General features: G+C 39.4%; 2 protein-coding genes across 4 annotated transcripts in view; both read right to left on the bottom strand.

Annotated features, from left to right (window-relative positions):
• LOC103142841 (epithelial splicing regulatory protein 2-like) overlaps positions 1-4,130 on the bottom strand; it is a 15,029-nt gene extending 10,899 nt beyond the window's left edge. Inside the window, exons 1-2 of the mRNA XM_016674805.1 lie at positions 4,116-4,130; positions 3,845-3,998 (exon numbers count right to left, since the gene is read on the bottom strand). Of these exons, the coding sequence (XP_016530291.1) occupies positions 3,845-3,998; positions 4,116-4,130 (169 nt within the window). The remainder of the gene's footprint in view (positions 1-3,844; positions 3,999-4,115) is intronic.
• Positions 2,597-24,312, bottom strand: esrp2 (epithelial splicing regulatory protein 2). Of its 3 annotated transcripts, none has more exons than XM_016674833.1 (17): positions 24,196-24,312; positions 23,868-24,020; positions 23,283-23,411; positions 16,525-16,638; positions 16,175-16,289; positions 15,906-16,001; positions 15,580-15,634; positions 14,982-15,092; positions 14,093-14,225; positions 13,774-13,816; positions 11,455-11,756; positions 9,637-9,870; positions 9,303-9,501; positions 7,090-7,294; positions 6,764-6,983; positions 5,785-5,884; positions 2,597-3,998 (listed from the first exon to the last, which is right to left on the bottom strand). In XM_016674833.1, the coding sequence occupies exons 2-16, from the start codon at positions 23,997-23,999 to the stop codon at positions 5,798-5,800; spliced, it is 2,175 nt and encodes a 724-aa protein (XP_016530319.1). In that variant the 5' UTR covers positions 24,000-24,020; positions 24,196-24,312; the 3' UTR covers positions 2,597-3,998; positions 5,785-5,797. The 3 variants fall into 3 exon arrangements, with proteins under 3 accessions (XP_016530319.1, XP_016530320.1, XP_007559105.1); XM_016674834.1 differs by lacking the exon at positions 24,196-24,312 and adding an exon at positions 24,154-24,169; XM_007559043.2 differs by lacking the exons at positions 2,597-3,998; positions 24,196-24,312 and adding an exon at positions 6,394-6,422 and having other exon boundaries at positions 5,814-5,884; positions 23,868-24,189.
• Positions 24,313-25,341: the final 1,029 nt, after the last annotated feature.

Below are 25,341 nucleotides of genomic sequence, written 5' to 3' on the forward strand. Positions count from 1 at the left end.
TTTTTTTTTTTTTTTGACAATTCATAGAGGGTTTCTAGTTGGTCCTCAGAAATGGAGCTTTCTGCCACTAAAACTATTCTCCTCTCAAATGTGCCTTCGATTTCCTAATGCACCATGTTTTCAAATGACAGCCGACTTGGGCTTCGATGGAAAATGTTCTGACAAAAATTGTGAAAGTATTTTATATATAAAGTGGTCTGTATGTTGTATTTATGTAATGTCCTCATTTGTAAAGAACAACGTAAAATCCTAGAATCCAGACAGCAAAATCTGGACATTTTGGGGTCTTCCAAACCTTTTCTGCTTGAAACAATCGACGTCTGCTGTCTACAATCAGAGTTCTCTTAAATTGTTTCCAGAATGCTCATTGATTTGTTCCTGTATATTTTTTTTTCTCCCCCCGACTCGCGCAAATGTGCAATGGCTGCACTGCAGCAATAAGTCATCCTCCAGGAAAGAGCAGACTGACTGATCCAGATGCTGGTTTGATGATTTCCACTGACTTTTATTTTTTATTTTTTTGCCTTAAGATTGACGGTGGTTTGAAGTCAGTTTCCAGGTGAAAATGATTCTGCTATGCATTGATATTCTGCTTAATGCCTTTAAAAATAATTTAAAAAAAAAAAAAAAAAATTTTTACCTCGATGCCTCTAGAAGTAGATTGTAGACTCTGTAGACTCAGATGCTTGAATGGAGGACACAGCGTAAGCATCTTAATTCAGTTGTGTTTGAGGATGGATGCTTGAACCAAATTTCTTGTATATATGACAACTTTTCAACAACAAAAGCACACACGTTTAGGCTATGCACACTATAACAGCAGCAATGTGAAGTAAAATGCTTTTGGACTTCACATAGAAAAACAGAAACTCTCAGAAGAAGAGAATATCATCATGTTGCGTGAACTATGTAGGATGCCTTAACTCCTGTTTGTGAACCGGTTGGTCTGAATTCCCCCTCTCCCCCCCTTCTCCAAAATGACTGAGACTGATCAATAACAGTTATCAATGTTGTACATTTCAGGTTCACAGGGTCAACCAAACGGGTTGGGTGGGAGAACAGAGAGAAATGTTTGCATTAAAGTCAATTCTGCAGCTTGTGAGACCACAACACACACAAACAACGAAACAAAACCAGCATCGACAATAAACTCTGAACTCCGGCTGCTGTCCTTTTCTGCCACAACCAAAGATCGAACAATTTGTTCCTATTTTAGACGATAAGGCTGCAAAGACTGTACAACTCTATTTTTGATACTTTCAAATGGATATGGATGTCATTCCTAAGAGGTTAAGGACATTAATAGGTGTCTGTTGAAACTATATATATATAAATATATGAAGATATATTGATATATATATATATAAAACTTTGTAAAATAAAAGGGAAATACAGGTTTTAGCTGATGTTTACCAAGCCTTGTATTGTCATTTCTTGTATATTTTGTATGTTAAATGTTTTGTAATTTTTAAGACTGCAGTGCTTTTTTTCTGAAATTATTCAAAGGGAATGATACCTTGCATCATACTGTAGGCTCTAACGTAGTGTATCTCAATAAAACTGAAAACTCACTCATGGCTTTGCATTGCTGTTTTCCTGAAAGCAGATTTTGTTTCACCCTTTTTCTTTACAACACAATTTCTTCATCCTGATTTTGTTGAATTATTTGCATGTTTTACTTTAGTCATTAAAATGCCCAAATTTGCACATAACTGGCATCATTTTTAAACATTAAATCAGATTTTATGGTCAGTTATTCTGTACTTGGGTCGCTTTTTTACTCGAGTAATTTCTTCATTACTCATTTGCTCGAGTAAAAATGCTAAAGTAGTGTTGTTCTTTTGGGTTCTTCTCTACCCGCATCAGCTCAAAACCAACTAATGCAAATCTGATTTACAACTTTTTAATTCTTGCTCGACAGAAAAAACTTGCCTGAACAAAATTTATAGATTTCCTCACACTGAAAACTTTCTCAGAAAAGTGGAATATTGCCCAACACCAAAACAAGTTTATAACACAGAAATATTTTATCATCATGGGAAAGATGATAAAATATTTATCGTCTTGGCAGTTGTCCAGCAGAGTCGTTTCGACACGTTCTACAAGTAGTCAAAGTGTCATTGCTAGAAGCTGGTTGCTCAGAGTGCGTAATCCCAGCGAATTAATGTAAAGTTGAGTGGAGGGAGAAAATGTAGGTATAACTGCACAAACACCAATATGTCAGAAAAGGAAGAAAAAACAAGCTGACAAACACAATGAGAGGACATAACTTTCACATTCCTTGTCCTAAATTGTTCCTGAGACAGATTCTTCCAGGTAAGAATGAGAAGCATCCTTACCTGGATTAAAAAAATAAAAGCATTTTAAGTACTTTTTTTCAGATTAAATCTAATTTTTGAAATCAAGGTCCTAGGATGCGAGTGGTGAGTTGCGCTCACTGATTTCTCAAACCCAAAGTCAGCGCCTGGACAGCCATATACCTGTAAAGTTTACAACGCTTCCTTTTGCTGACGAGCTTTATGAAGATGCTGAAATCATTTTCCAGCAGGACTTTGAATAGTTCAGTGTCCCCAATACAGTAAACGACTGACGCATGTTTATTTGTTGATATTTTTTATTGTTTACATTTTATACATAGACCTAAATTCATGCATCCTTGCGTCACAACAAAACAAATTTTTCATCTGCCACCAGAGGCTCCTATGCCTCCTGTGGGCCAGTATTGCACTCTGGGTAATATATGCTTGGTAAAGAGAAAAAAAAACTAAGACAATTCAGTTGGCCTCTCACAGGAAGGAAGAAAAGAAAAAAAAAAAAAAAAAAACCAGGCTCCTGCAGTTTTACACAGCTCTGTCATTGTTCACAGGAACTAAATCATGGTGCAGACTGGCTGTTTTAGTCTGAAAACAAAAACCAAAGCAGCAGCTGCTATGGGTCAATCAATATGTAAGACTACAGGGGGAAAAAAACTAAGTCATTTTGACATTTAATAAAGTTTCAGCTTTTGTAAATAAGTATCAGTGAAACTAGAAATAATTTACTGTCAAACTGTTAAAGATGTAGCATCTCTGCGAGTGGAGCAACCCGAAAACATCTGTAGTGCTTAGAAAATACTTAAAGGTGGAGACATGCTGGTGGTCACAAAATAAATGCTTTAAAAAAAAAAAAAAAAAGTCACAGGTCAATTCATACACTGACACAGATGTGCCACACAGTAGTATAAACTAATATTCCCTGAAGCTTAAAGTCACTAGCTACAATTTAAATCATGACAGTTTTAGCATGCTGATTGACTTTGATTCAGAAGTATAAAGTAGTCCGTATGGCTTAGACGTTTTCATCATCATCATAACTAAGCTGCTGGAGAATATTTAGCCTCCACACATTTCTTTTTGCAGCCAACAAAAATGTTCATAAACACAAAACTCTAAATCTGAAAGTGGTTAAAGCGTTACAGTTCAGAAAAATAAAGACAAACGTGTTTAAATGTATATACAGCCTCAAGCATTTCAGGAGACGGGTCTGTACAGTTTCAAAGAGAATACATTTATCTCCAAGTTTGGCTTTGCAGAGTGGCTGCCTGCTTGGTCCAGGCTTCACGCCATTCCTTCCCCACCAGCAGGAGCAAAGTCACAAAGTCCAGCGTCGGGCTGCTTCGACTGTGGAAGGCCCGGCTCCAGCAGCAGCAGCAGCAGCTTCAGGAGTGTGAGGGCCGGCGGAGAGGTGTGTGGTCAAAATACAGATCGTACAGAGAGAGGGAAGAGTTCGGCAGGTTCTCTGTAAAGAGTTTGGAGGCGTTTCTATTGGAAAGGGGAGGAAAGATGGAGAGCTGGTGGTCAGTTACAGAAAACCAAGTGGATCTGCTGGCCGTAGAAAGGGTGGCCTGAGCGCTCGGCTACGGCGCGCCGGGCGGTGTCCTCGTTGGGGAAGGTGATCAAGGCCTCGCCGCTGCACTGACCGCTGAAGTTATACAAGATAAGCACGGCGTCTGGTTGGAGCTGCAGGAGGAGAGAAAGAAAGAAGAAAAAAAAAAGATTCAGTGAGTTTCTTCAGTGTCACGCAAGTGAAGGGAAAACCACCAGAGGGCGCCCACAGTGAAGCTAAGGAGGAATCACGTTTGATGGGCCCATCAAACCAGTCCAGTTACAAAAGCAGAAAGATTAAAGAGCAGAGGATGAAAACAGAGGACATGCCGTTCTCACACACCTGAAACCAACGAGGCCGGCAGAGATGACGCACACAAAAAGCAGCTGTTAGTTCACATGCACTGTCTGTCACCGAGATCAAATTCAAACACAACAAACGTACACAACAGGTAATTTAATAAAACGTTTAAAAAATAAAATAAAAATAAAGCAGTAAAATCCAAGAGGATGGGGAGTAAAAGGGAAGCATCAGACAATCAACACAAATAGCCAACATCCGTAAGAAAAGGCTCGAGTGAAATATCGTGTTTTTTTTTCACTTCTTTGAACTGAAATCTAATGTTTTAACTTAATAAAACACTGAAACTTCTGTCAATATGTGAAGCTAAAAGACGGCAGGACCCCAATTCAATTAAAAATAATGTGTCGACTTCAAATCCGTACTTCACGTCTGATAAACCTTTCAAACATTTAGCAACTTACTAAAGCAGGTGGTTGAATCCAGAAAACACCTGAACATGTCCACTATTTTTGTGACGCAGCTGTGACTAAGGGGATGTGGGTATAAAAAAATGACAAAGTGAGAATAAAATAGCTAGAAAATGGAATTGATATTTTTCATTTAGAAACATGGCAGGAATTGAGAAAGTGGTTCAAACCAGGACTGAGGCTCCTTACTGGCCGGTAATGATTTGATTAATAGAGATGTGTTAGTAAAAAAGGAGGAAGTTAAAATGAAATGACTAATTGTTAACTAAGAAATTCTGAGGTTTGATCATTGAAACCAAGTCGGTGTTCATGCAAATCAGGCGAAGAGCTAAGGATGAAAATGGAATTAACACATTTATTAACGGGGCACAGAGCAGAGCTTCTAGGCATTTAGAAAGCATGCAGAACTGCAGATCACTGAACAGGTTAGATGTATAAAGGGACTTGCAAAAGTATTCAGAACCTCATTTAGTTTTACATTTTGTCACTTCAGTCACAAACTTCAATGTATTTTTTAGATAATTTTTTTATAACCATACCCTAAGGCGTGTATAATTGTGATATCTAAAATTTAATACCCACTTTGCTTTGCAAAAATATTTTTTTCAAAAAGGTCTGGAATATGAACCGACAAACTTTCCTCTTCCTGCTAAAGAAAACCAACCTCTGAGCATGATGAGCGAACTAAAGGTCGGCTCTGAACAGCCGTATGCAGAGAAGAAACAATAAACCCGATAAATCCAACGCCTTCAAACAAAACTGACCCTGATCTGGTATTGAATTTATATTGCAGCTAAATACTATTCCAGTCACTTCTTCAAATGTTTTACAAACTTTATGATCTTCTAAGGCAACTGTAGGCAATTGCACTATAAAAGAAATGATAAAAATCAAAAGGTAAGACGATTCATAGTTTCACTCGTGGACGTTTTATTTCCGTGCCACGTTACAAGCAAACGCTGCTTTGTGTCAATTTATCTCATTAAATGTACATAAGAAAAACATTAAAGTTTGTGGCTCGAACTTGATTTCCAGGTGTATGAACACTTTTGCAAAGTTCTGCAGATTAAATGGTGATTAGTGGTCATGCGCCAGGATTGTCTGAGCGGAGGAAGCACCCCATCTCCGTCTGCCTCGCTGCTCCTCTTACCTTGGGGTGAGCCCTAAAGGCAGAGCCATTCTTTGGGCTGAATCAGACTCCTGGCCTGTTCGTTCATCTGAACCAAGCCGCTGTACTCGTCAGGGCCGTACTACAGATACAGTACAACGATGAACACACGGTCAGGCTGGAGGGGCCTCAATATTGGGTTAGACATCACAAAGCACATTTTTACACTCGCACAAAAAAAAGATACAGAAAGGTGACATTTAAAACCAGATAAGAGTGCTGAAAGTCTGAGGATCTCTACAAAGAGACAGTTTTCTTTCTCAGGACCTGTGTGTGAGAAATAACAATGGAGCCAGAAAACACACACATCACCTAGAGAATCTAGAAAACAATTAATTCATTAAACGGTGACAATCAGCTTTAAAAAAATAAAAAATAAAAAAATAAACACACACAAAGCATACCTACATTTCTCCAAATGCAACTTAAAATTGCTTCCTTGTTGGTGTGAATGAACGAAAGAAAGACCAGCAGCAGAGCCAAGATATCTGCCCCAATAACAAAAAAAAAAAAAACCAGCAGCACCAGAACCCGCCCCCCTGCCTCAAACCCACCGCTTTCCTACGTGAAGACACCTGTCATGATTCATACCTGCATCAGCGGACTCCACCTAATTCAGGCTGGCAGCAATAAGTATTGCAGCAAAGAGGAGCGGGAGAGCACAAGTGAACACATGGAACTTAATTAAACAGTGCAGTTTGCAAAACTCCACTGCATGTTGTTGCAAAGTGCGTGAAAAGTTCAGCATTTGGGGAAATAAAAATAAAAATCACTTTTTTTTTTTTTTTGTGGTGCAGCAGAACTAGGATGCAAAATAAATCGTCAACCAAATAAACTAATCAGTCATCTTTTTTTCTTTTTTTTTTTCCAGGTTCTAAAACTGCAGGATTCTGATTTAAAATAAAAATTGCTGAGCATGAAACTTAAAACAAGGTTTTTCTGTTTATGCCTTTGTTCTCACCTGATATCCCTGGAAGAAGCTGAGGATGTCTTTGACTCCGGTGTTGTACGGCAGACCCTGCATCCTGACCAGGGCGCCCGGCTGCGGCAGGATGGAGGAGGCGGCGGCCGCAGCCGGGTGGGCCGGAGCCGCAACCGGGTGGGCCTGTGCCGCCACCGCAGCCGCCATGGCGCCCGGTGGAGCCGCAAAGTAGCCGACAGTGGAGGGAGAAACCGGGGGGCTGGAGGGAGAACAGAGGCGTCAGATAAACGAGGTGTTTCTTATTTCATGCGCTTCATTTACATATGCTTTGTTTTTTTTGTTTGTTTTGTTTTGTTTTTTTTTACCTGGGGTAGTAAGCAGTGTAGTTCATGTTCATGTTCATGTAGAGATGCGGCTGAGGGGGGTAGTAGGCCAGAGCGTGAGCAGGGCTGTGCACGGCAGTCTGAGGGCCACGGGGGGCCGCCAGCAGGGGGGGCTGGTACAGGGCCGCTTCAGAGAGGATGGCAGGCGAAGTGGGGAAGGCAGCATATGCTGTAGGAGGGGACAGACCTACAGGAGGACAGACATGGACAGGACAGCTTAGAGACAACCCCGCAGAGCAGCATGCAGAACATGGATCAGTTTGTGAAAACGCTGCTTCACCAGAGACAGAGTCAGGAGAGTCTCTCCTTAGATGGGGAGAGAAAAGCTTCGGTTATGTTTTCCAAAGTCCTCGTGAAATTAGAGTAACTATTTGCATTTGGGATATAAAGACTTTCTGAGAAACTGAGTTTTCGTTATCGGTAAACCTTATTCTTCAAATTTAACATCAATTATTCATATTGCTCCGAGTCGGATTTAAAGTGACCTTACTGGTATTTAAAAGTCAAAGTATTTCGTTCTTCGTTTGTCTTTACTAGAGCAGAATGCTTGTTATGCATGCAGACAATCCTCTTTACATCGAGTTAGGTGGAACCACACCCACGTTTCACCACTTTACCGACGGTTTGAGATTTCAAAAAGAGAACTCTGCCGCTGCCCTTCATCTTTATGCATCTTTTTGTCCAAAGAGATGTTTGAAAAGATCTGAAACATGAGGACAGCACCAAGATTAACAACTAGGACATCTAGCTTAGAGTTTGAATTCCTTGTTGTTCCTGCTTCAAAAACAGATTTTGTTTTTCACCGTCTCTTAGTGCAGAGACATTTCTAATGACGACCATGACTATAAAAAAAGGAAGTTCAACAAGTTGCAGTAAGTTTCAAAATCTTTGACACTGTATGTCAATGGTAATTTCACAAACATTTGTTTTGCTTCAGAGACATTTGTTCCGTATTCACTATAAATACGACGAATGCTGGAACTTCACATCCGTGTAGAACTGTATTTACAACACTAACAGCGTCCTTTAAGCTCTTATACTTGCAACATAAACAGAGAAGTGAAGGTATTGACACATTTACATAAAAACAGCCTCCATTTGCTTGAGGCTGTGGGCAGGTCACTGACCCTGTGAAGGCCGAAGCGATTCTAGGTATGCCAAGATAAAATCTACTTTAAAAGAAAAATGACTTGAATTCCAATTGTAAGTAATAATATATAAAATTCAGAAGAGCTAAACCTCTTTTAAACAGCTTTAAATTGTAGCTTATTATCAAGAAACATGCAAAAGAAAATTTGCCGTTTTGGTTTCCAATCTAATCTCTTACGGTAAAGGCAGATATGAGTCACAACCGAGCAAAGTACAGTTAGCTGCTTTCTGCTTCATCAAAATCACATTATTGTTGAAGTAGTAAACAAGTTTCTACCAGCAGGCTGTAGTGATGTGATGCACTCTTTTATATTTGTCTGCAAAACACTATCAAAACAGTCAAACTCCAGGAACACGACTCATAACACACAAGTGTGAGGTCACGTCAACTTAGGATTTTTATGTTTTTTTATCTGAATTACTGAGGAATTCGAGATCTTCATCGCTCCCATAAATAAAAGCTGTAAGAAACACCAGTCTGTGTCGTATTAATCCTTATAATGTGTTTAATTTGTGAGCCGAGTTACTGAAATACATGAGCTTTTCATCAATATTCTCATTTATTGAATATGACTATAGTTGATGAGGACAGCCAGAGCTCTCAAACTTTTAGCTGCCTCTTTCATCCAGGCAGGGAGTAGGAAATGACAGAAGTGAAAACAAATAGTAACATCTGAAATTGTGTTTTCCACAATTGGAGACACGTTAAGTCATGAAAGATCCTTTCTGAAAAGGTAAACATGCAAAACGTTTCACTTTAAACCTTCATTTGACAGAGAGATTGTTACTTTTTAAAGCAAACTTTAATGTTGTTTGAATCTAATACAACTTGGTGCATATTTTGAATTAATGACTTTATTTTCTAACTCAATGAGAATTAATAAGGAATCAAATCAATATGTGAGCGATAATTGAAACGGAATAGGTGAATGCTTATCAATTCCTTTCCCTGTGAATTACAGATAATCAATAAAATACTGCAATTCGCAAAGGGGGGACAAAAAAAAAGATGTTTGATTGTAAAACAAAGTTGGGGAGGAACTCACAGGGAAGTTTGCAGGGTGGAGGAGAGAGGCCGCTGCGGTTCAGCGTTCCTCCCATCAGAACAATGCTCATCTCCTCTGTGGAGCACTGGAAGACCTCAACATATCGGTCCTTCATTGTCTTTTTGTGGCACTTCTGGGCCACCAAGAACGCCTTGTCAGGTGACTTCATTTGGATGAAGGCGTCGCCAGAAGGTCGGCTCTGTAAAGGAGAAAATCACCAAAACCGTCAGAACACAGAAGGCAGAGAGATAAACCAGATTTTATTTTTTTAAAAAGCACTTGACTGTGATACCACAGCTTTAAAAGTTTTTCATGTGCGTCACAGAACTCTGACCTGCTGGTTAAGGACCATGTGGACTCCATGAGTCTTTATGTCAACCGTATGGTCGCCCATGAACTCCAGGATGTCCTCGATGCCGGCGGTGTACGGCAGCCCGCGGAGCCGCACGCAGTCGCGCGTGCTGCTGGCCGTCGGCAGGAAGGGAGGCGTGGAGAGGACTGGAAGCGGTACGATGGGTGATGGAGGCAGCGTGGAGATCAGCGGTGTGGACATGTAACGATTCAGAACCTGACAAACACAAGATCATTCAAAAATAACCCGTCCGTGAGAAGAAAATAAAGCCTCAACTCAGTGGTTCCCAAACTTTTTCTCCTGGGCCCCCCCAGTGGTTTCCACACCATTTCTGGGCCCCCCCTATGGCTTACAAATAGCTGTCTGGTTGAACGATGTGTGTGAGCGAAGGGGGTAGGGGGTGGATTCTTAGAGACTCCCTGTCATACTCAGCCCCAGCTCCAGACGAAGAGGGGGTGGAGGGGGGGATAAACTTTTTGGGGGGCAAAATGAATCGTAGCTGAACAGACAACACCAGTAGCCTACAGGCTACTTGTTAACAAGCTTAAGGTGCTGTATTGATATTAGCTAGTCATCTTTTAGCTAACTTTACCTGCATCCAACAGCTTTACTCAACTGAGTCAGTTAGTTTGTGAACTTTTCACAGTTTTTTCACAGTATAGCTCTGCAGAGCAGCAGCAGGTCTCCTTTACTGCTGCACAGGTGGAAACCCAGCGTGAGGGTTGTAGCGTTCATGTTGCGTTTAAAGGCGGCTCGGAAAAACAGGTTACGACATGTTAACAACGGATTAAACAGTTTTAACTGCTGAGAAAAGTGACAGAGGACACAGATATGGGAAGTGTGGAAGCCTCTACTGTATCAAATTGACAGAGGAATAACAGAGAGTTGGCCATTCTAAGGTAAAAACCCAGCGCATACAGCGTTCATGTTTTTTTCATCCAGACGGCTTCCTGCGCTCCCCCTGCAATGGCACTGCGCCCCCACTAGTGGGCATGCTCCACAGTTTGGGAACCTCTGCCTTAACTACAGATTTAAGCCAGACAAACACTCCAATTAATGAGATTAAAAAGGCAACACTTTTTTTTTTAAAGCACAAGAAATTAGCATGTTTTGGGATGTTTTGTCACTTCTCCCTGTTCCCATGACATCAACTGAGGAAGCAGCTGCTGAACACTGGTTTCACATAGACTCCACGCAGCTGAAGCCAGGGACAACGAGCATGTTTGAATATAAAAACAGAAGAAAACCTGAAAGTTTCACTTCATGATTGTCCCATTATAGCAAGGCTAAGGCTACTTTCTGCAGCTACGCAGTAAAACACTATTATTAGAAGTTGCCATGTTCCAGAACATCTCCAGAACATTCAGTATTGCTAAGACATGTGACAACTATGGTTTCTTGAATGGTTTTTCTCCCAAGAGGCCAACATCCCAGGATTTTTTTTGTCTACTATTTCTGGAGTGTATTTACACAGCGGGCTCTAAAACCAGTCTGTTTACATGGAGTAAACCCCCTTGTGCTGAGTGGCAGATCTTCCTTCTGTGTTGATCTAGGAACAGATTTCCTCCCTCCATAACAGCAGAATGTGAATGAAATCCCTGCCATCCCACCACGATGCTCCACTTTTAGTTCAGAATCAAACAAAGCAACATTCCAAGTGTGCTGATGATGAAGAAATAACATTATAGCATGGCGTAAAGCTCAAAAAAGTTGATTTTTACATGACACTGCCCATTTGAGAGTGTACATTTCACAACCGCCCCCCCCCCCCCCCACACACACACACACAAAAAAAAATACCTGTTGCACCTCGGCTGCAGTGCTCCGAAACAACTCGATATACCGCTTCCCCAGAATCTGTTTGTGCTTCTTCAGAGCGTTCTGAGCATATTCCTCGCAGGAGAAAAGCACGAAGGCATCACCAGTGGGCCGTCCGTCGGGGTACTTGACAAAGAGGAGCCCCTCTGCGCCGTCCGTGACGGGACTCTCAGGACCGAGGAAGGACAGCACCTCCTGTGTCGTCGCCGTGAACGGCAGCCCGCGCATTCGTATGATCACCTGGTTCTCTTTAGACAGAAACTGGGCCACCTCATTGGACGTCCCTAAAGTAACAGAGAAGATACATGAATTATAGTGCAGATACTTATTAAAAATGTACCTTTTTATGTTAATGTTGCCAATTTGCTTTGACAGGCACAACATTTTTAGCGACCTGCTAGGATTCAACTTATCTTTTACAGCAAAATGTATATGCCGTTTTTTTGGGTTTTTTTTTTTTATGAACTCCAATATAAATGTAGTATCAAGGACAAATATAATACCCCAACATGTTTGTCATAAATATACATAATTAAATAAATGTTTAAATGAAGAAAAACAACAAAAAGTTGCTAATTAGGTTTTGTATGCCATTGTTTCTCTTGTTTATTCTAGTCTATGTTTAGCTTTTATAATTTTTTTAGGTTTTTTGAGCTCTACAAGTTAACAGAAATTTCATTTAACTTTATTATGTACTTTAAAAGCACTATAAAAACAACTTTTACGATGGTTATAATTATTGTAGATCTTTACTGCCTACAAAGTATATTTTTCCTTTAACCAACAACAAAAAAAATCCCCATTCTTCACAACAAGGGGCAATCAGATTCCACTGAGAGTAACAAACAAATTAACAACAACAGACATAAGCCTCTTGCTGCACGGACCCATTCAGCACACACTGGTACCACAATGAAACTGTTGTAAATCGGCACCAATTCACTCAAATACACAGATTTTTCACTTAACAATTCACGAAAAGTTCATTTTATTCCGATTTTGTTAAACATAATGTTCATTTATATACTTTCAGTGGCGTTGTGAACTCTGCAGCAAAATTAAATGTCACCATCTAGTGCAACAGCAAACCAGTGGTTAAGATGTAAAGTGGTGTTTAGTTACAAGGAAACTGGCAGCTGTCCATAAAAGCGTGCAGCAAGCTGAACCACTTCAGATCCATCACACTGCTTTATTCACTGACCCTCATCAGAAAGTCATTTACATTTGGGTGGCAATTTATTTTCTTTAAATCATGTTCCTCTTTACTTTGATTCGGTGGAAAAAAATTTATTTTAGGCAAAAATAAAAAAATAAACTGACCACTCAACCAAAGATTACAATGTTTAAACTTTTGACAAATGTAAGGTTTGTGTATCAAAAGAAAATAAACCCATGTTGTAAGTCGCACTACCAGCTGGAGTATTGTTAAACAAGATCTACGCAACAAGAATTAAACTTTAAATTATCACTTAGTAGCACAAAAGGCTTGCACACTCTGACGCGACAAACCTATGATTCAACTTAAAGGTATTTCAGAAATCCTCTAACCAATAACATAAATTATTTACTTTTCAAGTTCTAAAAAAAAAGTTAGGAAATATGAAGGACCACATGCTGTTCTTTCATGTTTACAGGTTTCACTCAGCTTAAAAAAAAGGTATCCATGTTGTCTGATTTATTTGCTTAAAGTCTTGAGTGCTTTTGATCTGTATTGATCCTTACTCATCCGTATAAAGTCCAGGTCCTGACAAGCAGCCACTGTAAGCTATCTGCTGCTGAGAGCTAGTGTGCCTGTTATCTCTGTCGTGTATAATCGTTGGCTGCTGTTCAATGGTCAAGAGGCCCCAGGTTCTGCTTTTGTCTTTTCACACCCCGTTTGCAACAACAGAGAGTCTGTCCTTTCACCGTACAGCCGCCCTCTCTGCCTCTCGGGAGTCAAACTAGAGGCTGAATAGGTGAGCCGCTCAGAGCCCAGAATGACATTTCTCTGCAACTGGCCTCAGAGGGGTTGGTGATAGTGGGTATGGGGGTGCACCGCTCACAAAGTGCCTTTTATTAGATGGAGAGCGGCTGCCGGAGAATCACTGGATTGAAGCAAAAAAACAGGTAATCGGAGACGGAGCTCATACGCGCTAAAGAGCTGCAACTTTACACACACGTGTGCTTGGGGGGCTGAGGATAGGAAAGTATGAGAAACCACAAAATAAACTCTTATATAAACAAAACAAGTTTGACCAAATTTTTATAAAAATATGTGAAATGAGATGAAAGGAATTTAAAAAAAAAAATCTGAAATCTGACCTCCAGCAATCTTGAGAAATTCCTCTCCCGTCGCTTTGTAGACCTGAACAATTTTAAGAAAAGAAAAGAAAAAAAAAAGACAAAAACAATATATCCATAAACTGCAAGTGCCAAGTCACATGACTGATAAATAACAATAAAACAACTGCTGGGGTATTTGAACTTATTCAGGGTTTTCACTGAATCGGTGTATTTTTGATTTACAGATTCAGACCGAAAGTTCCCACACTGAAGATACGAGATCGATACTCAGTTGAATAGCTATTAAACAAGTAACTGGCAACTAAAACCTAAAGAAGCATAAGTTAGCAGGACTAACTTCAATGTATCTGCTGCCCATGTGATGTTTGTGGCGCTCCAGAGCCAGGTCTCTGTGCTCTGCGTTGATGAAGCGAACCAAGGCTTCCCCGTTCCTCCGGCCCTGAGCGTTCAGACAGAGGGCCACGCCGCCCCTGACACACACAAAACTGATATCTCAACAAACACAGACACAAAAAAAAAAAAAAAAAGACCAAAAGCTCACATTTTTTGCAGAGGATGGTACTTCAACATCTTTGTCATCGTTGGAGATTTTGTAACTTCCACATATTAACCAATAACTATTGGGTCAATAAACATGTTTTTAGTCCAACATTGATTGATTTACTTTTTTACAGTGCTAAAGCTACTCTGGATCAATCATCCTCAGTAAGTTAGAATATTTAATTGTTAAAGGTAATAACACTTTTATGTAAAATCCAACAGACTCTCTTTAGATGTAGTTTACCATCTGACACAAGTTTTTCCTATTTTTTTTTCCCCAAAGCTGCCATGCACACATCTCTGAATGATGACATCACAGAAACGATAAGGCAACTGATCAAAGTGCTTTTGGCATTTCCACTGACATTTTTCTGCATTTCTACTTCAAAGGGTGTTTACAGCTGCCACTGAACACCTGATAGTTGATAGTGGATTTCTATGTTGCAGTGAAAAACTGCTTTGTTTTTATTATCATTATATATATATATATATATATATATATATATATATATATATATAAACACCACTGGATCATTGAATCATTGAAATACATTTTGTGGAAGCTCTGACAAAAATAAATCCATCAGCTCCTCTTTTGTCACCATTCCAGTTTTAGTAACATGAATTTAAATGATTTATTCATTGTAACAGAGGTGTAAGAAGAAAAGCAGTGAAGTTGAACATACTTGGCAATATTGAGTCCCTTAAAGAAACGAGCGATATCCTGGTCTGATGACTGCCACGGAAGGCCCCTTGCTCTGATCACCGTCTCGCTGTCCACCGGCTCCGTCTTACTGCTGCAGGAAAGAAAAAAAAAAAAAAAAGGAAAAAAAAGACATTTGAGAAACTTGAGCAACACAACTAAGAGCTGATATTCTTGGTGCTTTTGCACATGACTGAGATTTCTCCCCAGTCTTGTTCAGTTTGAACTAAATTGCCCACAGGCGGCAGAAACGGGGCCCTCTCACAGTAAGTGCCGAACACAGTGACGCTCTTTTGGTTAAATGTCAGAGGGTTGAAGTGATAGCTCTTGGCTGTCCGAGAAGAGCAGGATCTACTGCTTAGCTACTGAATATCCAGCTAAGCACTTGATGGCAAAGTTGGACTGCTCTAATGACACACTTGTGTTTTCCTTGTGGCTGTAATTAATGCTCTCAGACCAAGGTTTGAGATTTGAACACGATTGGGGAGTTTGGAGGCGAGGGGTTGCTGGTCTTTAAGCAACGGTGCACTTGAAAAATGTGAAATATATGCATAATTGAGAAACGCAAAAGGTTTACTTACCATGTGCCAGAGTCAAACTTGGAATTCACAGTTTCAGCACAGTAGAATTTATGATCTAGGGGGGAAAATATATATTTAATGCACTAAACAAGCTGAGAATAAGGTCCTATTTGGCTGAGAATAAGACAAAGTCTTGATAGCACACATCGGGTTATAGTTTGAATTATCTCTGTATAGTAACACATCTAACATCTTTCTTCAGTTCATTCTGTCATAAGCTGGGTTATTCTTTCCTTTTACAGAGAATGCTACAGCCAGCTATTTTAAGGATCTAATATTACTGCATTGTGGACTTATTCTGTGTACCAACACTGGTAGTTACTTACTGTATGGCTCATCCAGGATGCAAAGCGTCAGCTGCACCATGCTGTTCGCCTCTCTCACACCTATCATCTGCTCTGACTCTGCAGGGAGACCAACATCTGTGCCCGCTGTTAAGGCCGTCACCTTTCAGATGGTTTTAAAATCATGTTCTTTAGCCCCAGGTGTTACACTTTGATCTTTAGGTTAACAGTAAACATTTCAAACAGTGCAATATTTTTGTTCTGTATGCTTTTTTTTTTATCCCCAAAATGGAAAAGAGAACAAAGGATACAATCCAACATGGAGGAGAGTGTGAGCTTCGGCACAGAGCTGGCATTTGGGCAGCATTTGAGAAACTCTTTCCGCAGGTCCACAAACGAAAAGAAACACTCCGGCAGTACAAGATTCTGGACAGAGAATAAAAAGTTAAAAGAAGAATAACCAAAGACATGTAATAAGTACTTACTTCAAGCAGAACCATAAACCATTTTCTAAATACAGTATATGACTTTATAGGATTAAAACCCCTTAACCCTCATCCTCAATACATTGGAGGTTAAGGAGGTTAAGGGATTAAAATAATGTCCTCTTAAATAAACACACACAAAAATAAGACCTAGACAGATTTTCTTCTAACTTTACCTTTTTGGAGGCTTCTGGATGGAGGGCCTGTCGAATGACGTGAGGACCGTTCACCAACAGCGTGTACGAACTTCTGCCGAGGCGTTTTACTTCTGATGACACAGACTGCTGGATCTACATGGGAAGACATGGAAGGGACAAACAAGTGTGGGTTACTTTCTATTTATTACATAGGAAACCATTAATTAACATGCTTAGCTGAAACACCAAAATATATGAAATAAAAAAGAGGCGTCCCATTTTCTTAACACAGATTTGCAGTAAATGTTTCAGATTTTTAAAATCTGTCAAGAGTTTAAACCAAAAAGGGAAATTGGGATTTAAAATGCACATAAGTGAATGTGTTTACGTGCTTGTCATTTCATTTTTTTTGTTTTTTTTTTGTTTTTGTTTTTCGTCTCTCGTCAGGAAAGAGGCATGTCTAACAGGTTTCAGTGTTTGCAGCGAGAGGGGAGGGAGGAAGCAGAGGGAAGGAATGATCACACCACTAATCATTAGGATCACAGATTCTCTTTACACAACCTTCAGCCGTTGTCATGAGGGGAAAAAAAACAAAAGCAAGTCTAACCGGCTCTGATGGCGACAGCAGCCAGGCCTGAATACCAGCACACAATCATGTTTATTTATAACACAGAGCTGTGTCAGTCTGTTGTCAAGTCAGTAAGAGAGGTCAAATCTTCAGTAGACAAAAGTTTTTACTTTATGTAGTTCTTGGGTTCATCGAAAGTGGCGACTCAAATCAATCCTGCTTGTCTTACTAAAATGTGCTAGTAATAATTTTAGAGACTTGAGATTTCAGAGAGTCTACATCACTGATTCATAGACAAATATCAGGAACAAAGGTCATGGCATAGTCTTCTAAAATCTTTCTGGAGTTTCATGCTTTGTGACTCAACAAGCTGAAGATCAGCTACTGCATATGTTGGGCGATTTGTGTCTAACACAGTGCCGTGAGAAGAAGCATTTCGACCATCTGGATGTGGAACCACCTTCAACTCAGCGACTGACTGGTTCACACGGCCCCTGGCGATCTATGGCAGGTTTTTAGGCAGTGGGAGAGTATTACAGGTCCATGTTGGGGCATGCTTCATAACATGTCTGATTAAAACCCCTCGACAGCTTCAAGTACCAACTAACAAGACCAAAACAGGCTGTAGGGTTAAAACGGCTGGACAGAAACTCTCAAAAAGCAGACAAGGTCAGACTGCTTGTCTACTTACAGCGACCCCTTTAAACATTTGGCATAGTGGCAGGATTTCAAGGTATGTCAAGGTTTAGAAAAAAACTAAAGTTATACTTTCAAAAGTCTTAAAATTTTCCCTGAAAGTGCCAGGCGGCAGTTTTCTACAGGTGGGTGGAACATAAAGTAGTGCAATGCTCCCCCTGCCCCTACTTGTTTCTACACACTGCAGGTCTGCTGGTTAAAAGAGGGTCCCCTCAATGCTCCCTTGCTAAAATTCAGCTGTTTGGAAATATTTCCAGTCAAGAAAAACTCTCAGTGTGGAGACTAAAAGATTGACAAGTATCACTCTTAATGAAGTAACAGCCTCTTTAAAACTAGACCTGGGAAGCTGCAAGCAGAATTTATGTTCAGCTTATATGTAGTTTTTAAACTTGTCTCATTGTTTAAAAAGCTCAACAGGGAACAATATATATTTGTAAAGACTTTAGCACTTTAAAACCACTATTAAATTCAGCAGGTGTTCAGGTCAAAAGTAATCTTTAGCTTATGCATAAAATCTAAATACATTTATAGATAAAATCTTTAGAGTTGATATAATGGAGGTCATAATTAAAATATGCAAATGTTATCAAGATGACATATATGATGTTACAATAAAGACAGTACTGTAAACAGTGGCCAGAATTAGATAAATACCAAAATTGGTAAAATACTAAAGCATCAGGATCAATGTGAAACAGACTTTCTGTGAACGTTTTTACTGGTCTCCCAATAAAATGGAAGATAAGCAGTTCAAACAGAAAGACTGACTATTATTTGCAAAGCATAGACAACAACAAAAAAATGTATACAAGTTCAACCCAACTCTTTTAATTTCCTTGATTTCTGTTTAGATAAAATGTTAAGGAGATGATGTCAAAAAAGGTAATTTGTCCTCATATATAAGGTCAAACGTTCATCTTAATTTCTGAGGTTTTTATTGTCCAAACAGTAAACACAAAGAAAAAAGAAAACACCAAGCAAACCATGAGACGGAAGTTTCTTAGATTAACTAAGCTGCACATTTTAAGTTTGGCAAAGCTGAACGATTTCTTATTTACAGTGACAACAAGCGTGAGCTCCGCTCATACCTGAGCATACAGCCCCGCCTCAGACCATTACTAAAGCCGGATTACTGAGAGAAAAGCAAATGCTAAAGAAAAGGTGGAGACACACCCTCCACTCTTCTCTTCAACTTTAACAAAGAACACAAAGTAAATATGCTCAACATCATACAAATCCCTCACTGATAACCAGTGCAAACCAAACCAATAAACTGACCACATAACTCATTTCACCGTCTCGATACTTTCACTGCACGTCATTGATTGTACATTGAATATGAAAAAGTCTTGTTTAAGTCAAAAATCCAACACTCCCTTCTACAAAAATGCACCAACAGTTAAGCAGAATAGCGCAATCCCTCTCTGAAGGGCAATTCCAAAGATGAGGGGGAGGAAGTGGCCTTTGCACATGGTTCTATCAGTTTACTCTCCACTGAGGCTGGTCTGCTTGCATGCAGAGGTGAGGTAAGATGGAGGTGGCTGGAAAAAAAAAAAAAACTCCGATAAGAGAAGCAGGGAGTGTCCTGACAAGCCATGTGGGCAACTGTTTAAACACACACTTGCACCAGAGAAGCTACTGACACAAAGACTGCTCGAGACTGGGTCAAAATCAAAGCAGAAATGTGTTGCCTATAATCATATCATAATTATTTGATTTAAAAATAGGTGATAAATATGAAAAATCCAGTCAGTCAATATGTATGTTGTTGTCCAATATCTTTAATCTCTGAAATCTTGAATTTAATTTGCACTCTACATGTAAAAGGCAGTGTTGTTTTGGTGTCAGAAATCTTTACAGCACAGAATCTCTTCCAAGTACCTGCTATATGCCGTGCCATAATACCAGCCAAAAAAGAAAAAAATATATATATATCATGCCAACGTCATCTGTGATTAAGATCCAAAACAGTTGAATCTGAAGTGAGCTCTGAAACCCAACGTTTCATAACAATGTCTCCAAAATCTAAGATAATGTGCAATCAGCACGCTGCAACATGTTGACGTCTGACTGAAAACCCAGCCTGTCAAGTCAGCAATGGTTCAGCTCAGTTTAGTTTGTTGTTTGCAGCAACTAAAAAAAACTTGGCTTTTCTTTGCTCAGAGTAGACAACGAAAGCTGAAGTCTTTCAGTTGGAAATAAAGTTAATTGAATCAAAAGATGTGGCAATGACATTTTAGATAAATATATGGTCCTTGTTGAATCATCAGTGGTGTGATCAGCAGGAAGGCCTGAATCAAACAGATACAGAATTATAAAATTATCCTCTTTAATCAACAAAGCATATGTCTCTGCCCTTTATCCGTTTGACATTCAACCTTAAAACATTTCGTCAACATATATGCTGTTTTATGCGATTAGGAGTTTAAGATGTATTGATCTGAGCCAATCAAGTGGGAAATTTCAATCTTTGCTCTTCTACTTAAAACGGATACTATTCACACAAAATTGGAATATTGTGTGCTAACTTGGGTTAGCAAAAACCCAAGTGATCAATCACACCAGTCTTCACTACATTAATAAATCGTTCACCTAACAGATGCCCTTGGGCCTTTGACTACACACCTCAATATAAAAAGCCAGCTAAAAGTGAGGAAATAGCTTTTTATATGAATGAACTTGTAGACAAATGAAACCCTATTCAAAACATCTGCTCCAGACCTCTATGCAGAACTTTCAAATACCAGGAAAAAACTGTCATTTTCTTCCCTTCCTTAAATAAACAAAGTAATCTCAGAATGACCTACAGGGAAGGAAAGTAGCCAGTCACACACAGGTATGAAAAGGACAAACCGAGTGCTTGGGTTAATATTTGAAGGTTCAGCACACAGTCTCACCCAAATGAGATAAAGCCTTACTCAGTCTGTAATCATGACATAATTTCACCCACTTTGATAAAAAAAAACAAAAAGCTTTGTCTTTTATAAATTGCATCAGCAGTACAACTGAGGAAAAATGGATTGCCCAAAGCTGGTTTGGTAGAGAATAGAGCAAGGCATAGACACAATAATATGTCTAAGAGTGACAAATATCTCCTTAGTCCAAACAAGCAATCCTAACGTTTAGCAACATTTCCAATTATGTAAAGACACGCCCCTAGCAGAGATGACCACAAAAACAAAAACATTTCTTGCAAGAATGACTTAATGAAGTGCTGCAGGAATAGATTTGCACACTTCACACCCACTGTGGTAATAAGTTTGCAACACTAAAGAGGAATCAGGACTAGGGTGCTGACACACCCTGTTATAAGGCAGAGTTGCTGAAGCAGCAAGTTGTTTTAAAAACTGGGCTCCATTAGGAAACATCCCACAGCATTGAGTCATTTGAATCTTCTTTTAAAACAGGTCAGTTTAAGCCTACAATTGATAGTCTACCAATTTCGTTGTGAAATCAATATTTTATAAAACAAAGCATGGCCTTTCTATTTGAGCTTTTTCCAGTCTAACCATGGTGCAGTTACAGAAACGGCAGCCTAAACTAGGTAAGTCAACACAACAAAACAACAAGGTGCCCCTCATGTCCTGCAGCCTAAAACTGAGGTGCAGTCCCAGGTAAACACGCCGTCTTCCAGATGTCTGCTGTGTGCATTAGACCAAGGCAAGACCAGACCTGTGACTCCAACTCATCTCCTCACACCCCAGGCTCTGCCCATCCCTCCTGAGCTTCAAGCTGTCAGCGCAGTTTAACTGTCATGGCCAATGACAACTCACGCAGGTGGAGGACCATTTTTCTGAGAGTCAATGCTGGAAATCTGACACTCCTTACATTAGCTTACAGCTTAGTACCCAAGTCAGGCTTGTTCTGTCACATCTTGCTCTGGGCAAAATATGTCAGAGGAACGTTTTGGGTTTATTAACCGGCAGACTTTCTCATGCTCTTCATAGGCTGTTTGAAAAGTTGCTGCAGTTTTCCTTTTGAATAGTGTTGGGCGGGTTACTTGTATGAAGGGTTTAAATCATTACGACTTAAAAGCAGCATCATTTTCTCAAAATGCAAGAAAAACCGCTGGAGTGACTGGAGTGTTACCTGGGCATTTGTATTTAATTAAAAAAACTGTTGAATCTTGTTATATGTTTTTGCTTTAAATTATTTTGTAACTACTGTAATATCATGATGAGATAGTAAAAATTATAATTAATAAAGAATATAATAGGAAGTATGTTACCATCGGTGAGCTTTTGCCACCATTTGGGTTCTAATCACTTCATCAATGGTTATTATACAACTGTTGTGGGTTGGATTATCAGGTATTTCAGTTGACAAAATAGACAACCCTGACAAAATGAAACAAACCCAGAATATTTTTCTTTTTCCTCCCATTCCTGTGAGCAATGTATCTGAGGGAGGCCTGGGTGAATTTTACAGATTTCCTGACATGATTTATATATCAGAGATCAGCTCAGAGATCATTATTTGGCAAATTTCAAATGAGTTAACTGGGCCAAAGGGGAAGCATGAAAATAACAGGATATAATGTATAGTTTTCAAATGTAATTACAATAAACTAAGACAATTTGAACATTGTTATTACCCATGTCCATAATTTGTGAAAATTAAGCAATGCTTTAGATAGATAGGTGTAGTATCTATCTACAGCTTAGGTTTTATGTGCCATATATTAACTTGACATCCCAACATTTACCAAAGGACATCAGGTTAGTTGCACCGGACATGGCAAAAACATAAAATATTGTTTCCCATTCTCACATTTTTCAGGTATATCACCTCCGTTTTAAGCAAGTTTTCTTGGTTAGTCGAACAGGTATCAGTAAAGTGCTTTGATGTAATGGTAATGAAAACATATTATTTGGAAAAACTGTTACAACTTGCTTTGCTCTGACCAACTTGGCTTCAGCGAAGTTAAAGCAAGAGAAATCAGGGAGTTTTCACTTTTACCTTCTACATTCAGTTAAGTTTCCACAAAAACAGTCCAACAAGAACAAGTAGCTGTGTTTGATTCATTTCTTATACACTTGTAAGCAAATGCCAAGTTTTCAGCACTGTCAACAAAACTGTTGGGATTCACCCTTTAGATGGAATCTGATCCTGATCCAATTCATTTAAAAGCCTCATTTTGGCATGACAATAAACTGAGACAGGAACTGTCAACAATTTCTGACATAAATAAAATCCATTCTTTGAGTTCTCTCTTCCAATCTCCATCTTTCCCCTCGACCAGAGCCAATATACAGCTTTGTAGTGGAGCTGACAAGTAGCCGTCAAGTGCCAAGAAAATGTACTGTGATGTTAACCTTGACCACTCCCAATAGGAGGAAAAGGTGATGCTGCTTTAGGTTCCACACCATTACCGTCTGTGTTTTTTGAGACCATAAATATTTCCAAACTGGCACATTTGTTCTACCTGTAGCCCTGTTGGAAGCATAATAGAGGCCAGCTGACTGACAAAACACAGCAAAGTATGGGACAGAGTCTGAATCACAATAATTTTAATGAAACCTGTTTGACTCACCTGTTCCAGAACTTTGTCCAGGGGCTCAGCATCAACGATGTCCTCCAACGTCAACCCAGTCTCTTCTTTGCACTGATCTGTCAGCTCCAAAGTGTCTGGCTTGACAAAACATTTATGAAGCTTCCCAACCTGCGAAAGGAGTTTAGGGGTTTCATGGAGCAGAACACACAAAACAGCAGCAAAAAGCCAAATTATGGCAAAAGCCCATCACATCATACAGGAAGTGAACTCTTTTCAAAAAAGGTCAAACAATTGACAATGTAGTTGCAGAAGCAGTTAATTGTCAATTAAGTCGAGAAGCTTACATGCTAAACCAAAAAGGTGTGTTTTCTCCAGTACGTGAAATCCCACCTTTGACAAGTAGGAAACAAAAATTTGGTCACCTGTTAAAAGGTGAGCTTGTAGCGTTAGCATTATGGGAGCCCCAGATAGCACTGCAGGCGGTAACAGAAAGCACACCGTGTTGATTTAAAATGACAAACTGTTCAACTACAAAGTGGACACTGCGCCACAAACACTCTGAGCTACACACACAAGAAACCATACAACTGACGAACGAGGTGGGGGGGTCAGAAAGGTCCGTACCTTTTTCTCATGTAGATCCACAATTTGCCACACCAAGAGAATTATTTCCCTCTCATCCGAACCCAGTTTACCCCCATTTGCACCAGCTGTTGCCCCAAAGAACACCACCAGAGTATCACTGTGCGAAGCCATCAGGGACCACAAGGGTAAAAACTACAATTAGAGCAAAGATTAAAATAAAAAATAACACGAGGGTTCACCTTTTCCAAGTGATAAGGAGAGCGAACAAAAGGGCTGGAAAGTCAATTGAAATAAACGCAGAAAGAAAGAAGAGTGGGGAGATTACTTTCAGAGGAGCCACGGAAGAGTTTGCGGTGAGAGACTCTACCTGTTGCTGTACTTGAGCGTGTACTATCCAGAGATACTGGTTTAACTGGTAAAGAAGGGTGGAAATCCGTGTTTCCTTCACACGAACTCCATAACAAGCCCTGAAGGTTTTTTTTCCTCCACTCCTATTTTTTTTCGAGTTACCTGTGTGGCTCTGCCTCTGAACGAAGAGAGAGGCCTCGCCTATTGGCTGGATTACAAAGGTGAGGGCGGGATCTCATGAAGAATACTGGAATACCATTGGATGGCTACTTCCTGTTAAGGAAGTAGGTACAGCACAAAGGCTCATCCATGAAGCCTTTTGATGTTCAACACTGATAGAGAAGGCAAAGTGCAGGTAAATGAGGAACATACTCTAAGCTGCGCCATAAGGTCGCTTTTGAATATTGTTAAAGTTTATACGTGTGTAGAGAATTTGCATTAAACAAAAATATACAAAATACTACCCTGAATAAAACTTAATCTGAAAAAAAGTATTTCAGAATTTCAATATAAAGACACAAAAAGTGATGTATTCAGTGACAAACATACGTTAGAGTATTTTGACTGCGTTAGTTTTTATTATTTCTTACAGTAAATAAAACTCAAATTTATGTTTTTCAGAGATTCTAAACAAAACATAAGTGCAATAAAGAAATTATTTTTAATACAGTAATATCATTTTATATCATTGTATAAAATTACCTCCATGTGTTGAGCAGCATATGCTCTCAAAACGCACTTTGGGCTCTTTATGAATTACTCCATCAATGATGTGTCGCATGGAGGTCATACCTGCAGCACTATTGATGGCTCAGGTTGAATTATATTGAACTGATTTTATTTCAATAGGACAATTCATATTAATGAATGTACAATATTCCCATCAATACACCAGATTCAGTAATTGCTCATTTCCATCAGTAGTCTCATTGCTTTAATAGAGGCCTTCAGCTTGTCTTAATTGTTCAGTCATCTTTCTCAAGACAAGCTTAGTATTTTAAAGTTTAATTATTTGTAATTTAACCTCCAAACTACAACATTCTGAGTGACCTAAAAGGTTCCTGCAAGTTGACTGGAGTTTTTCTGGTTCTCTCCATGTTGTTGATGCTGACATCCCTTCTCCCTCTCTTCTTTTCCTTTATCTTATTTAAATCTCTGGTCTCAG

The sequence above is a fragment of the Poecilia formosa genome, unplaced genomic scaffold (assembly GCF_000485575.1).
Source record: "Poecilia formosa unplaced genomic scaffold, Poecilia_formosa-5.1.2 Scaffold102, whole genome shotgun sequence".
In the NCBI taxonomy this organism is placed as follows: Eukaryota; Metazoa; Chordata; class Actinopteri; order Cyprinodontiformes; family Poeciliidae; genus Poecilia; species Poecilia formosa.

What these genes read in the sequence shown, in the direction of transcription:
- esrp2 (XM_016674833.1), bottom strand. Translation starts at nt 23,999, where the DNA reads ATGGCTTCGCACAGTGATACTCTGGTGGTGTTCTTTGGGGCAACAGCT. An exon ending in TGGACAAAGTTCTGGAACAG is followed by an intron (nt 16,639 to 23,282) that starts GTGAGTCAAACA and finishes CTTCCCATGTAG; the next exon opens with ATCCAGCAGTCTGTGTCATC. An exon ending in AAGTTTGACTCTGGCACATG is followed by an intron (nt 15,093 to 15,579) that starts GTAAGTAAACCT and finishes TCTTTCCTGCAG; the next exon opens with CAGTAAGACGGAGCCGGTGG.